General features: G+C 51.7%; 3 protein-coding genes across 3 annotated transcripts; 1 reads left to right on the top strand and 2 right to left on the bottom strand.

The window, feature by feature from the left end:
- Nucleotides 1-2,373: 2,373 nt before the first annotated feature.
- On the top strand, nucleotides 2,374-4,913 carry PV06_04488 (uncharacterized protein; the record flags this gene model as incomplete). The annotated part of the gene is made up of 2 exons (XM_016405389.1): nucleotides 2,374-2,861; nucleotides 2,939-4,913. The coding sequence occupies 2 exons, from the start codon at nucleotides 2,374-2,376 to the stop codon at nucleotides 4,911-4,913; spliced, it is 2,463 nt and encodes an 820-aa protein (XP_016263595.1).
- A 106-nt stretch (nucleotides 4,914-5,019) lies between these two features.
- On the bottom strand, nucleotides 5,020-9,861 carry PV06_04487 (uncharacterized protein). Its single transcript, XM_016405388.1, has 5 exons — nucleotides 8,548-9,861; nucleotides 8,358-8,500; nucleotides 7,869-8,307; nucleotides 6,457-7,808; nucleotides 5,020-6,375 (listed from the first exon to the last, which is right to left on the bottom strand). The coding sequence occupies exons 1-5, from the start codon at nucleotides 9,437-9,439 to the stop codon at nucleotides 6,088-6,090; spliced, it is 3,114 nt and encodes a 1,037-aa protein (XP_016263594.1). The 5' UTR covers nucleotides 9,440-9,861; the 3' UTR covers nucleotides 5,020-6,087.
- A 751-nt stretch (nucleotides 9,862-10,612) lies between these two features.
- PV06_04486 (uncharacterized protein) lies at nucleotides 10,613-13,647 on the bottom strand. The gene is made up of 2 exons (XM_016405387.1): nucleotides 11,204-13,647; nucleotides 10,613-11,147 (listed from the first exon to the last, which is right to left on the bottom strand). Exons 1-2 carry the CDS (start codon nucleotides 12,766-12,768, stop codon nucleotides 10,901-10,903), a joined length of 1,812 nt encoding a protein of 603 aa, XP_016263593.1. The 5' UTR covers nucleotides 12,769-13,647; the 3' UTR covers nucleotides 10,613-10,900.
- Nucleotides 13,648-14,393: the final 746 nt, after the last annotated feature.

Genomic DNA, 14,393 nt, shown 5'->3' with positions numbered 1-14,393 from the left:
CTCACCGCTTCAAGGGCAACTGGAATGCCTTTGCAGTCCTACCAACAAGCGTGCGTAGTGCCTTTCGAGCTCTGCTTAAATCTGGAATCGCCAACGGCAGCGTCAAGAAGGCAATGATCCCGTTGGCTGCCGTTCAGAATCATCTACCTATGCACATACACAATTTCTCGGATTTCTACTGCTCACTTGAGCACAGTAAGAATGTATGAACGTCCTCCTTTTGACCATGTCCATGGGAACGTCTCCCAGAGCTAACTAGAAGTCCACAGTGTTCCGACGTCTTCAACCTGACTATTCAGGCGAACTGGTTCAAGATGCCGTCAGTGTACAATGGCCGCACTTCGAGTCTCGCCGTATCTGGAACCCCTTTCCACCGCCCTTGTGGCATGTATCCCGACTCACGAGGCTCGGACCAAATCTCTTTCAAGCCAGAGTCGCATATGGACTACGAGCTAGAAATGGGAGTCTGGCTATCCAAACCTGTCCCCAAGGGCCAACGACTGAAAATCGGAAATGCGCGAGACCATATTTTTGGTCTGACGCTGCTGAACGACTGGTCAGCACGGCAGATTCAGGGCTTCGAAATGCCACCTTTGGGACCATTCCACTCCAAGGGCAGTTGTACCACAGTGAGCTCTTGGATCGTGCCCATCGAGGCCCTCGAATCTGCGAGATGCGAGAGAAAGACCAAGCAGGAGCCTGCACCGCCGCCTCATCTGACTTGGCAAGAGGATGACAAGGCGACGTTCGACATCGATTTGAGCGTCACTTTGCTTCGTAAGTTTTTTTGTCCGCTTTTAGGTAATGTCAAGATGAAGTGAATGCGCGGCTGACGGTGATGATTCAGGAGATGGCAAGTCCTACACTTTGTGCGAAAGTAATCTCAATGAGTTGCATTGGACACCATACCAACAAATGACACACTTGTCTGCAGCAGGAGAGGGCCTCTCTCCAGGAGATGTGTTTGGCACGGGCACAATCTCCAGTTCCGTATGTTGAGCCTCCCTCCTCTGCTTGACTCTTTACATCAAGACTGACAGCTCGCTAACACTTCCGATCCCCCCTTAGCGTAAAAACGCCGATGGCGAAAGGATTGGACTCGGATGTCTCTTTGAGCGAAACCTACCTGACGCAAGACTCAAGTCGATGCCATCGGATTTGGTAGATACGTTCCTCAAGGATGGCGATGAAGTCATCCTGCAAGGATGGTGCAAGGATAAAGCTTCTGGAAAAGTTCTCCTTGGATTTGGTGAATGTAGAGGCAAAGTCTTGCCTGCCGTCTTGGATTGAGTACAGAGTACTTGGATAGCCAGGACACCTTGTGTTCTGGATTGAGAGTACTGAGAGCGAGAGGAGTCCCGGTGTCTGTCAAAGAGTACCGCCACCTGAGCCTACTCCTCCGGGCCTGGATCGCCTAAGACTGCCTCTACGATAAAGCCCATAGCAGCCCCACAACCTCCCTAAGCCATTGTGGTTTGGGGTACTCATAGTTAAAGCAGCCTCTAAATATCTATTCCGCATCCGTATACACCCTCAGCATCAAATCCATGTCGATTTCCTCCTCCATCCTTGTCTATTCATCTTACCTGCGACAACTTCCATGATAACTACGACATACCTTATGCCTAGTCCGAGGCGGCTTCAAATCTCGCTCGCCTTCCTTCAAGATACCCTGCAACCTCATTTCACTTGTCCACCGCATGTTTTGTGGCGTCGAACACACGCCTCCTTTACAAATTTCCGTGGGCTGTCAAAACAACAAAGGTCGCATCATCCAATACATACTGTACAAGGGTTAACTTTCCTATGGCCGTCTTTCGCTTGGGCGCTGACTTTTTGCCATCCAACGCTACTCGATCCAATAAGCCCCTTCAAAAGTGAAAGGTTATTGCTCCGTAAAGAGTTCAATGCCTTAAGGCCTCCCAACCACACACCCCTGGCTCGACTTTTTCTCAGCCTCGTTTTTTAAGGCCTTCCACCAAACATACAAAACAGGCGTCTCAGGTCGTCTTCAACCCTTGCGCTTGCTGGGGCACAATCGCCCAGAGGAGCCGCGTGCCGTACCTTGATTCAGTAAGACTCCTCAATGGCCCTACTGTAGGCTGGTGGCGATATGTAAGTGTTTACGGTGTATTCCAAAAAAGTGTGGCCTATTCTTGCATGGTAATGGCCCCAATTCGCACTCGTGCATTATACGATCTTCATCAAGCCAGCCAGTGCCTGTCCCCAGGCGTCTGGTAATGTCGCTGATCTCAGGGAAGTTGTTATGCGATACTTTTTGTTTTTATCACAAGGGTCGCACGTAAAGTGCTGCCTGACATGTACATATATCATGAGGTCTGATATATACGAACCCTCTGCCATGGCAAAATGATGTCTCTCCAACAGATCCAAACCCACCGTTACGACGGACCTATGACGTTCGACATGATTCACTCTTCTTCAATCGGGCGGTCACAGAAGAAGGACACGAGGGATGTCCAACATTCAGATCCAATCCAGACAGTTCCCGAGAGAGGTCCATCGTGGTGGGATCGAATAAGTCTCGACAACTGGTTGTGGGAACTGGGGGCGGCGACGTTATGTCTCTGTGTCCTCGCGAGTATTGTAGGAATCCTCATCGCGTACGATAACCACGCCGTTCCCGACTTGCCAGAAGGGATATCGATCAACGCCATCATTTCGTTCCTCGCGTCCCTCGCAAAGGCAAGTTTGATGGTCATTTTGGCAGCTTCCATCCGTCAAGAAAAATGGTTGTGGTTCATTGATCGACCACGTCCTTTGGACGTTGTGGACTCTTTCGAAGAAGCCAGTCGTGGGCCATACGGGTCTTTGGAACTGATATTGACGTGGAAGGGCAGGTAAGAGTTTCATGTCTTGCTGCATGGTAATGACACATTTCATACGACCCAGCTAATCACTTTTTTTGAATGATTAGTTTCCGCGCTTTACTCGCCGCCCTCGTCACCATCCTAGCTCTAGGGTTCGAGCCGTTCATCCAACAACTGGTCCAGATCAACGTGGTGAACGTCCCGACAAACTCGGAGCCTGCCACGATCCGCACACCAACTTCGTATGACGAGCCGGTGTCTGGGAATCTGGGCGGTTCCAGCCTGTCCTTGAACGCCCTCATCGGCGCATTCGGTGGCGCGTCCGGCGCGGTCCCCACCCCAGTCTGTCCCACGGGGAATTGCACGTGGCCTCTATACGACACGCTCGCCCTGTGTACGGCGTGCGAAGACATGACGGACCAAGTCAAGGTGTCGGGCAACGTCTACGATGTGAATTTGACATCACGGTTTGAGCGGTACTACAGTCGGGGGAATGGATCCGACACCACGTCGACGTGGACACCGACGTACTCTTTCCCTCACGGCAACGGTGTGAACCTCGGCGTCAGTCTCGAACTCGAGTTGGGGTCGGCGGTTCAATGGTCGGTGGTTTACCCTCGGAGGACGGTGTGGCCTCTCAACGTCGACGCCGCGCCCGACTCTCTGTGGACGTACTCCTGGGACAACCGATCCTACACTTCTCTCCCCGTTTCGCCATTGTTCGCCATGGGTTACCTCGACACGACCCTGTCTTCCGATTCGTCCCGTTTGGTGGTGGGCCGAGCGACGGCCTGCTCCTTTACGCCCTGCGTCCGTACCATGCTGACGGACGTGCAGTCGGGGACGACACAATCGACCGTCCGAGCCACGTCGTACGGTTCCGTCATCATCGACCGTCGACAGCCCGACGGCTCTTTGAAGTCGGGTTGGACCGACTCGGTCAACGGAACCACGTACTCGATCTACGATTCGGCCCAGGGCGACTCGCAGGGCCGAGCGTTCTTGCTGATTCAAGCCCTGCGTATCGCCCTGGAGGGCAACACGACTTACATCCACAGCGGTTACTGGTACGCCGACCCTTCCGAGGCGGGTCAAGACTCGACCTTCGACGCCACGGGCTTCACCCAGACCGACGGTCCTTGGTCGTCGGCGGGTCAACAGGCCATCGACGCCAACGGGAATTTCACCGACATTGCCACTCAAGTGGGGGTCGCTCTGACCGGGAGGTTCCAACAACTCCAGAGCACCACGGCCCGTGGGACCGCCTTACACGCTCGGGCCATCGTCGTCGTGAGGTGGAGTTGGATATCTTACCCCCTGTCGTTGTTCGCCTTGGGGGCGTTGGGTCTGACTTTGACGATCCTCGCCACCCACGCCGCCCACATGGCCGTGTGGAAAGAGTCGACTCTACCATTGTTGTTCAGATATGCCGGTGCCGGTGCCGGTACCAGTAAATGTACAGGCGATTATGACCGTGACGTAAAAATCCAACGTCGGACAACAAACCGTCGTAAGAGTAGTAGTACTAGGACGGCGGAAGCGTCCAAGGCAACGACAACGACGACGCACGACGGTCCAACCACATCGTCGACAGATACAAACACCAACTCGTCTCCGCCACCGGCACATACAACATTTACATTCTCAAACACGATTCCTGATCCGCCTCCTCGTCGTGATGAGTCATCCGAGTCGACCGAGTCGTCACCGAACAAGCCCCCGCGGCCGTCCGTCACGACGACGGCGGCGGCGGTGTCGATGCCGAATTCGAACCGAGTAAGTTCCATCGTCACACAAGCGGCCGCCGAACGAGTCCAACTGTGTCGTCGAGATTCATTCTGGATCCTCGGGTCGGTGTCGGTGGCGGCGGCACACGACAGACACGACGAGGGTGTGCAGCACATGAACGGACCTGCCACTACGGAGGCGGAGATCGGGTCACAGACAGGGACGAAACCGACACCACAGACAGCCGAGACAGACACACCCACCGCCACATCTCGCACGTCACGTCCAGGAGGAGGCGACCTGGTGGAGAGGATGACCACAAGATTGTCTCGTGGGTCAGACACTCACATTTGACCAGTAACGTCAGAAAACAAAAGTACTCTCTTTGAGAGGTGAATGATTCATGTTAGAATGTATTAGTACACAACAAGTACATCATCATACCTACCTAGGATGGTATGTTTCACTTCAAAAAAAATTTCATCAAAAACGCCAAACACTGTATGTATATACCTGATATGGGAGCCCGCCTTGCCTTCTTTGACGTCGAAGAGCAAAAAGGCAATTCACCACTTCTTCTATCTTGGTGGAAAAATCAAGAAACCCAGCCCATCCGAAAGAGGCCAGGAGACCGACATCGACATCTTGTTTCGTCATCGTGATCATATACCATGGTGCCCACTGCCCACAGCCCACAAATAACAAAAAGAGACACTATGTAGATCTCGAGCCAGGTACCGACGTACACTAAAACATCCGAAACATGGTCATCATGCATCCGGCCCGGCTGACTCTTGAAAAAAATGTCTTTCGTTTCATAAATGCCCAGAGTACACCAAAAAAGGACCACCCAAGAAAGACGCAACCGTCATCGTGTTTTGAAGTCTGTTCAGGAGACTCAACGAGACCAACAAAATAGTCAATCAGAATATCTCGTACCATTTCACATTATAATTGTCGTGTTCGCTAAGAGAGAAGATAGGACGTGGGGAAAAAGTGACAGATTCGACAGACATGATGGGAGGGTTAAATCATCAACCTCCCGATTGTTCATGTATAAAGTCGTACTCTGGCCGTCATCATGAATGATTTGTAACATGTCGTGATGGGTATAATGATCATGCATTCTGCATCCTGAATCGAACAAGATTCAGGGCTAAAGACCACAAGAAATCCTCGAGACCCTGGATCAGACCCCGGATCGATGCCGGAAATCGGCAAATCTGGTTGTCATCATAACCGGTGATTTGTCACCGGAATGTGTGTTGCTTGTTCCGAGCGAGTAGACCGCACGCTCCCAGGGCAGTGCTGAATTTAGAATCAACTTGATCTGTCGAACGGAAAGTCCTGCAGGTCGAAATCGTGGTCGGCTTCAACTTTCGTCTGGATGAGTATTGCCAAGGATGAGCGAGAAGCCAGGATACTTCTCAAAAAATGGCGGAGCATTGATGGAGTGGGCAGAATTGGTAGAATCGAGCAGCTAGGTGCCCACCGACTCTTAGTTAGAGGGTGAATTCATCTTGATGTGTCAAGTCGGAAGCACGTTAGGCCCGGGTGGCTCCTCCGCCTCCTCGATCTTTGGAGGCATCGCCCCTCGCCACACTGTGTTGTCTTCCTCTTTCGTGGCTTTCGCTGCTTGTCCATTCACAATCGTTCCATTGACAACTCCAGGGGCTTGCATGCCTGTTGCAGTGGATGATGAATCTCCTGTCTTACCATTCACCTGGCCAACGGAAATGCTGGCTTTAAGTGTTGATCCTTGAGCAGGCGAGGTAGAGCCTTTGTCACTGTTCTTTCGTGGGGAGACTCGTCCTTGCTGTACACAATATTTTGGTTAGTCACGATTGATAGTCCGCAAAGATAAGCTAATGTGGGAGAAAAGAACTCAACAACTCACCTGTTTGGCCCATCGAAGACCACAGCTATTACACAAATCACGCTGGCCACTGGGACCTCTTCTCCATTCTGGTGTCACTCTTGTGTGACAGTTGGCGCAATCCTTTTCCAACTGTCCAAGACCCTTTCTCCTCTTGCGCTTCTTCTTACGGCTCAACAGAGCCTGCAACTCTTCGGCAAGAACACGATTCTTCCGTTCCATTTGTCGTAGCTCAAACTGCCAACTGGAACTTCGGGTGGTCTTTAGCTCATCGAAAATGTTATCCTCAGAAGCCAAGGATTCATCTTGATTGCCAAGTGGAAGTCCGTGACTGCCTGCTTTGGTCACTGCTCCGTCGGCGATAGAAGAGAGAGACGACGACTCGGTTGGCCTGGTGCCTGACCTACTCGAGGTGGTTGTGAGAGGTGTCGCAGAACCCATAGATGCTCGATCAGTTCTGGGCGATTGTGTACTCGATTTTTGGTTCAGCAAGGCGGCCCGCGTCATCTTCAGTAATCTTGTCTGCGCGAGGAGGAATGTTGGCTTATAACCCCGTCTTGCATCACCTGAGTAAATGGTCGTCTGCGCATGGAGGACTTGGCCGCGACGATTCTGAAGATCGTGTCTAAACGTCACATTGTCTCCAGACCGTGCCATCTCTAGGACCCGAGCAAATTCCTTTTTCGAGTCTGGTCTCATCAGAGCCTGCATACTCGTCCCCATGAGGTCTTCCGGCAGACGATCAAGCATTACCCGCGATGTTGACGAGACATGTAGGAACAAGCCAGATGTAGAGATCTTCGACCACAGCTCACTCTCACCCGTTGCGCCTTCAGACGAGAGGTCATTCTTGTCGAGTGCATAGACTGGTCTCTCACGCCCAACAAGGATGATGCACTTTTTGCTTTTGCCTTGTTCAGAATGTATTGAGCCGTGTGCTTCGAACCAGGTGTAGCCACTATACTTCCGTCGAATTCGATAGACCACATTGACAGAATTTCCATTAGAGGCATCCTTCAACTCTCGAGTGACTGGAACAATGTCACTGGGATGGCACACGGCCGACAGAGCAGTGCCCACCAATTCATTGGGGTCGTACTCGAGAACTCTTCGACTAGCTGGTGATAAATAGAGAAAAAGTCCTTTCAATGACAAGACATGGACAACATCATCCGTATTCTCCAGCAGTACTTTGTCCCATATTCGTCTCGATAGCTCGGAATCGCCGCGACCAAACGTAGCAAGTACTGTCGAGACTTCATCCTTGGAAACTGTTTGGCCCATCTCGGGTAGTCCTTGGGCTGAATCGGGCGGAGCAGGGAGTGTATAGGCAGGGAGAGAACTTCGGTTATAGTTGATTTCATAGCTCCCGTCTTTTTCAATAGATTAGCCAACGCAATGATAAAACAGGACAATTAATGAAGGAGCCTTACCAGGGTTTCTTTTGGACACTGAACCCGGCTGCTCGACCAGATCGACTTGAAAGCCGACGTAGAATTTGTAGTCTTCCGAGTCGAACTGTATGGGTATCATGGTCAGGAGGTTCATAAAGGGCTGTCCACCTTTACGGTAATTGATCAAGCTAAGCTGAGCCTCGGCTCGTTTCGCGATCTGGTTCTTGAGATATAGAACAGAGTTATCGTCAACATATTTTCTTTTGATACCCGATTGTACTTTGCCATCAGGTGCTTGTAGAAAACGACAATTTCTCCCTAGAATTTCGTGTTTCGTATAGCCAGTAAGGCGCTCGAACATTTCAGAGCAGTAAACGATGGGTAGGTCATATTTGTCAAGGTCACAGACGACGAAAGCGCAAGACAAATCGACCGGGCCGATATTGATTTCAGGGTGTGGTCTCGTGGCGACACGCATCTAGCCTCATGTCAGCCAAATCAATCAAGTCTTCATTAGGATGATCATACTAAAACTCCAAGCATATCAAAACCACTAGATGAATATACATTTGTAAACTTGGATAGTGTAGGCTGGGGCACAGGGGGGCCGGAGACCTGTGGCATGTGTGGTAGACTTGGCGGATTCATAGCCCTCGAGTTTGGGGTCATATCTGACTTTTTGTCAATACATGTAAATGAGGCTCGTAGGAGAACGTACTGCCACTGTTTGGAAACGAGGGCTGGGCTTCAACAGAAGTTCTCCTGGAAGCGCTACTGGGCACGTGCATAGGCGAGGCCATGGTTGAAGATGGTCCGACCTGCATTGCAGAATGAGGTGTATGGCCTCCCATTTGTGGGGCGGTGTTGGAAAACGCTTGGGGTATCGTAGACATGTTTTGCGCCATTGCGGCCATCGGGTTATTCAATTGCGAACGCATCGAGCTTGCGCCAGGATCTTGACCATTCGACTGGTAAGGCATTGTGAAGTTTTGGTCAATGGGCGAATCGGTGAAGATGGGTTCCTGCATTGACCCGGAATCTGTCAGTCCAGCCATGGGGTCGAAGTCTAGCATGTTCATGAACGCTGAACCGGACTCGACTCCCGCCGATGTGCTGGCCATCAGTGATGGATTGAAGGTGTCCATGGCAGAAAGAGGATCGAAACTGGTGTTCATCTGGGAGAAACGTGTGTTGAGGGACAAATCTTCCTTGGAACGAACTCTTCGCGGCTCAAGAGATTTATTCATGGGAACCAAGTGTGACATTGAATTCGTCATTGACATGTCGGACTCGTTTGGGTTGGGGTCGAACTGAAAGCTTGCCAGGTCAGCGGCATTCATAGGAGAGCCAAACTCAAGCATGGAAGCCCGACGGTTTCGATCATGCGGACCTTGACGATATTGTGACTGGAAAGTGTTGCGCCTGCGCATCAACTCCTCGTTGTTCTGGTTGATGATCTGGTGGAGCGTTTGTGCCTGGCCAAGTCCGGTTGTATCCATGGTATCGGGGGAGATAGTGTTCAAACCATCATCCTGCGCGTACCCGTCCATGGAATGCTGAGGGTCTATGCCCGGGTAGCCTTGGGCATAAAAGCCCTGCATGCCGTCCATCGTCGCTCTATCTCCACGTTCTTTTTTTTGTGTCACCCGCGAACCATTCGGCAGGGGATATTTGCAACAGTAGGCAAGGATTCTATCGACCACGAGAGTCGTCAGGATTTCGAGGCGGTCGAGCTGTATTTAGACTGGCCGTGGGGCGCGGAATGAGAGGAACAGGCACGGCCGTAGGAACTGCATACTTGCAGCCGGCAGCACCAGCACCAGCAGCAGGAATCGATGTGAGGTTAGACAGCGTCTATTGACCGAGGTGCGCAGTCACTGTTGGCGCTAGTCTGGCGATGAGGCGTCTTGCTAGATTCAATCGAAGGGACTCTCTCGTACTGGGATGATGGATCAGAGGGAAGTCGAGATAGGACGGTACAATGGGGAGTTTAGCGCAGATGCAATGCAAGGTGTGGTCCAGGGATTTCAGAGATACAGAGACGGGCAAGACTGCGAGGAAGGGAGGGACGCACAGACACGGCTTGATGGCTTTGATGACTTGTGGATGTGGGAATTCGCAATATGCCAAAGACACAGCCAGAGTGGGATTTTGGGGATATCGGCACCCAGCAAGACAGCTCTCTGACCCTCGGGCCACTGGGGGGCTCTTGGGCCACTACGGAGTAGGCCTAGCAGCCTCTGTCTTCTCATCCGCACCGCGAATAGAAGGGCGTCAATGGCGGATTTAGGCACGCTTTAGCGGGCACAGGCGAGCCCTAAAGGTCAGCCTAAGGGCCCCAGGTCCGCCTAGCCTGGTGCGTCAGCCACTGAAGAATCCCATCCATCGACATTTCCACGCTTGCTCCTTTTCGGTTCCTCGCCGAACTCGAAATCTACGAGATCAGCAGGACGGGGCATCTTGCGAATGGCCACTCGACTCGGACCAGAAGGATCATGCCGGTTTTCATACCGTACTCTTGTCTACGGCCACAATCTGCGCGGGCGCCTTCGCACAATCATATTATCACATTTTACCCAGTGTCTTTCCTACTTTGTTTCTGAAGAACATGTGTGCATGGACTTGCTCCTCCAGCTTCTCCGACCCTTGCCGAGCCAAATCTTGTCCTGTTTCTCGTCGTACACCAATGCAGAATGACGTCGAAGATGGCATCACGAGTAGTGGAAAACTCCGGTGAAGGAAGCCACATATGTCCGTTTATGGACAATTCTAGATTCAGGGTTCAAGAAGGTCCATGATCATTGATTGGAAAGCCTTCTGCATAATTCTACATACAAGACGCCTTTGGGGTATCGGTTTCTCATGCTGACTGCCGTTACATTCCACTCATGAAGCACGAATGAATTTTTCAATTCGAGTAATAGAAATCGCAGTTCCCAGTCGACACAAGCCTTGCCAGGACGCCTCACTAATTCTGCCCTTGTCCGCCGTAGACAACATACATTAATTCCGTAATGGGATGCGCCGCCAATGATACAGATCCTGAAACAAATCTCGCTGCAATTGCACAATCAGCCAGGATACGCTGGAGGTTTCGCCACGAGCGGCGCAATCTTCTCTCGCTGATGCTTTTCTGACTCCATCTGAGCACGTTCAGCTTTGGTGATGCGAGGTTTGCGTGTGATTCCACCGCCTCTAGATCCCGGTCCACCGCCCCGTCCGGCAGCTCGATCAGAAGCAGCTCCCGCTCTTCCTCCTCGTGAACCGGGTCCACCACCTCTACCACGACCTCGGCCACGTTTGATGGTTCCATCAGCTCTATTGGAGACAAAATCAGTATGCATTGTTGGGGGAAGATGAACCGGGAGACATACCTCTCGACAGCAGGCTTCTCGCCCTCCGGGACAAGCGGGCCACAGTAGACAAAAAAACCATCCTTGCTAGCTGCAGCCTGCGCCTCCCAGAGTAGTTCGCTATCATCAACAAACGGATCATCCTGGTCATACTCTTCCACCTTTCTCTTACGTTTTTTCTTTGGCTCGGGAGCGTCAGTGCCACTGTTCATCGCATCGTGACCATTGACTCCGGACATGGCCACATCACCGTCGTTGTCTGAGTCACGATCGATATCAACACTAAGGTCCTCATCACCGCTCTCTCCAGCAGAAGTGCCTCCAGCCTTGCTACCTGATGCCGACCGCTCCAGGGCTGCCCCAGCCGCTGCAACTTTGGCCAGGCGCTCCCTCTGAGCAGCTTGGCGAGGATAGAGAGCAGCAAAACCATACTTCTCTTCAGCCAGTCGAGCAAAGTTGATGATTTGGTTCTTAGGGTCTTTGAGGTCAATGTGGAGAACAATGTTGGGGCCTTTGGCATCCTTTTGGTTGGCATCAGCGCCAGAATCTCCCCCGAAAAGGCTGGCAGATAGGAGACCAGAGCCCGGTAGAGGCGGTAGTGGCTGTTCTTTGGCTCTTGCGGGTTTGGGTGATGTGACGCGTGTTGGTGCTTCGGACGGGGGTTTCTTCGCGGGAGCAGACTTCTTGACCACGGGATCCAAATCTATTGTTTCGGTTTTGGTGACTGCTGGGCTTCCATTGACACGGGGAGAAGTGGCCGCTGCCTTGCCATTAGTCTGATCGTATGGGGAGGGTGCGCTGGGCGGAGCGATTTGCGGAGCTGATGATGCCGGCCTTGCTGGTATGGCGGGATGATCAATGATGCCTGAGATGGCGGGCGATGTGCTTGGATTGTATGTAGGCCGAGGAGGTGTAGTCTGGCTTGTTTGGGGGATCGGGGCAGGTGGGACGGGATCTACAAGTCGTGAGATAGTCATCGACCGAATAGGATCATACATGGACCGCGGTGCCGGTGCCGGAGCAGGAGCGGGTGGAGGCACAGGCGGTGTTTGATCATATCTCGGTGGCGGAGCTTGTTGAGGATACATAGTTGAGTCAGGGCCCGAAGGACGTACATTGTATGCACTGTTTTGTGGTTGTGAGTGATGTGCCGCTGCTGGAGGAGAGTACGAAAATGGTTGATTCAAGGTGGATGACTGGAGGTTCGGATTGTATGCAGGAGCGATGTCGATGGTGTCGCGTATGATTGCCGGCTCAAGCTTTTGCTTCTTGCGAGAGGGGGCAGCGACACGGGGCTTCTTTGGGGCCTTTTCCTTTTTCTCAGGCTTTGGAGCATTAGGATCTTTCTTTCTGCGAGTTGCTTTTGGTTTGACCTCGGCCTGAGAAGCAGGCTGTGGCGTAGGCTTTGTGGCTTGGCCTGCAGGTGTGGCTGATGAGGTAACAGAGTCGCGCATGCCTAAATTGCTGGGTGGTAGTGTGTCGCGACGAGCTGTGAGATAGCTCAGAGGGCCTGGTGTGCTTTCTGCATCGCTGGGTGGTGCACTGGACAATTCGTTGGATGAACTTCTCACTTCTAGAGTCTCCATGTCGGCGCTGGGCTTGCTGATTTGAGCCAACAGGTCTACCGATGGACTATTGCGAAAATCGTGAAGATCATCAAGGATTGGGCAGCAGTCAGAAGGCTAAAGGAATGACAGTGTTGAGAAAAAAAACTTGTAGAAAAACTTGTCGCAACGTTCTGTGAAGATGGTGGCGGGTAATGTTGTGAAAGAGAAAAGAGGTTGATGACGCGGTGGTATAACAAGAGATGAAGACGAGGGGATGGAAATGAGGTGAATGTGCGGAGTGACTCTTCAAGACCTCAGGTTGTGGTAGACGTCGGATAAGTATTGGAAATTATTAGCTGGCGCCTGACACTGACCGTCGCGATCATGGAAAAGTGGTGAAGCGGAGTAAGGAACGTCGAAATTGAAGAGACCACCAAGCGACAAGTCGGCAGAACAAAGAGGTCGGTGAAGAGACAGGAATAATAAAGAGAAGAATAGGAAGAGAGGGAAAAACAAGATAGAGGGAAGAGAAGAGATATAAGAGAGCGTGGAAGGGCTACCGACATGTAATTCACGACAAGAGGGAAATGGTAGTGCATGAAGGGAGGTAGCGCGTGCGGAAAAAGCAGTCACTCTGACAGCTGGCAAGAGTGGATAGATCAGGACGAGTACTGGGTACAACTGGAACCACCAAGAGGTGCGACAAGGTGAAGACAAAAGGCATCCAAACGGCCAAGGAGGAGGAAAGAGGGAAGAGGGCGACGGCAGGACAAGAGCAGACCAGCGCGGAGAAAGCTGTGAAGGGGGCTCAGGACGAGGCAGATAAAGGGAGAGAGACAGACAACAATTAGGGAATGAAAACCAGGCATCAGGCCTGCATCAGGTGTGTGTGACCAGCAGGGCGAGAGTGAAAAGACGAGACTCGCAGGTGGTGGCCAAAGGAGAAAAAGGGCCATTCTAGCCGGGACATGGACATGTGTGAATACAGTGACAAGTGTGTAAGGGCAGAAAAACGGATGGTCCGGGGGCTGCATGGTGATTCCTGAAAGCCACTGATGGAGAAGCTGAAAAAGTACGAGACAGACAATAATAGGTTCAAGGTTGTTATGTACGGAAGTACAGTACGAGTTACAGAGAACAGTTACCGAGTGTAATACAAATAGTACTACGGAGTAAAAGTGCGGCTTCTGGGTCCCAGATGCGAGACGAGGGACGGTGCATTTGATTGGCTCATGTGTTTTAACTTGCTGCGTTTAAGCTTCCCTTGTTGTACCTTGATCCCCCCAGAGGCCTTGGAATATCTTCATATTCGATGCCTCCGTATAACAGCAACAAATCAATGTAGTTACATGATACAGAGTCTGCATATTTGACATTGTCGCCATGACTGATATTTGGTTACTCTGTTGCAGCATCGACATCACCCAAACACAGGTGGCTGTGGCTGAATCACTACTGTACGGATACAGTACTTGTGAGATCGGGTGATCTGCGAGATCATGCAACCCCCCTGCCTGTGGCTGATGGACACCAGCACTACTTGTATTGTTACTAACTTGGGGGTTACAGTAGCCTCGGATCACCTTCTCCGCTACGACCAGCTGTACGCTAAACCACCGGTTGCTATCTTGCCCAACACATTATTCTGCCTTTGAAGACCTTTG

This window comes from Exophiala oligosperma, assembly GCF_000835515.1.
Source record: "Exophiala oligosperma strain CBS 72588 unplaced genomic scaffold supercont1.4, whole genome shotgun sequence".
Classification (NCBI taxonomy): domain Eukaryota; kingdom Fungi; phylum Ascomycota; class Eurotiomycetes; order Chaetothyriales; family Herpotrichiellaceae; genus Exophiala; species Exophiala oligosperma.
The sequence above is the reverse complement of the archived record's forward strand: the minus strand, read 5'-3'. Positions and strand labels throughout refer to the sequence as shown.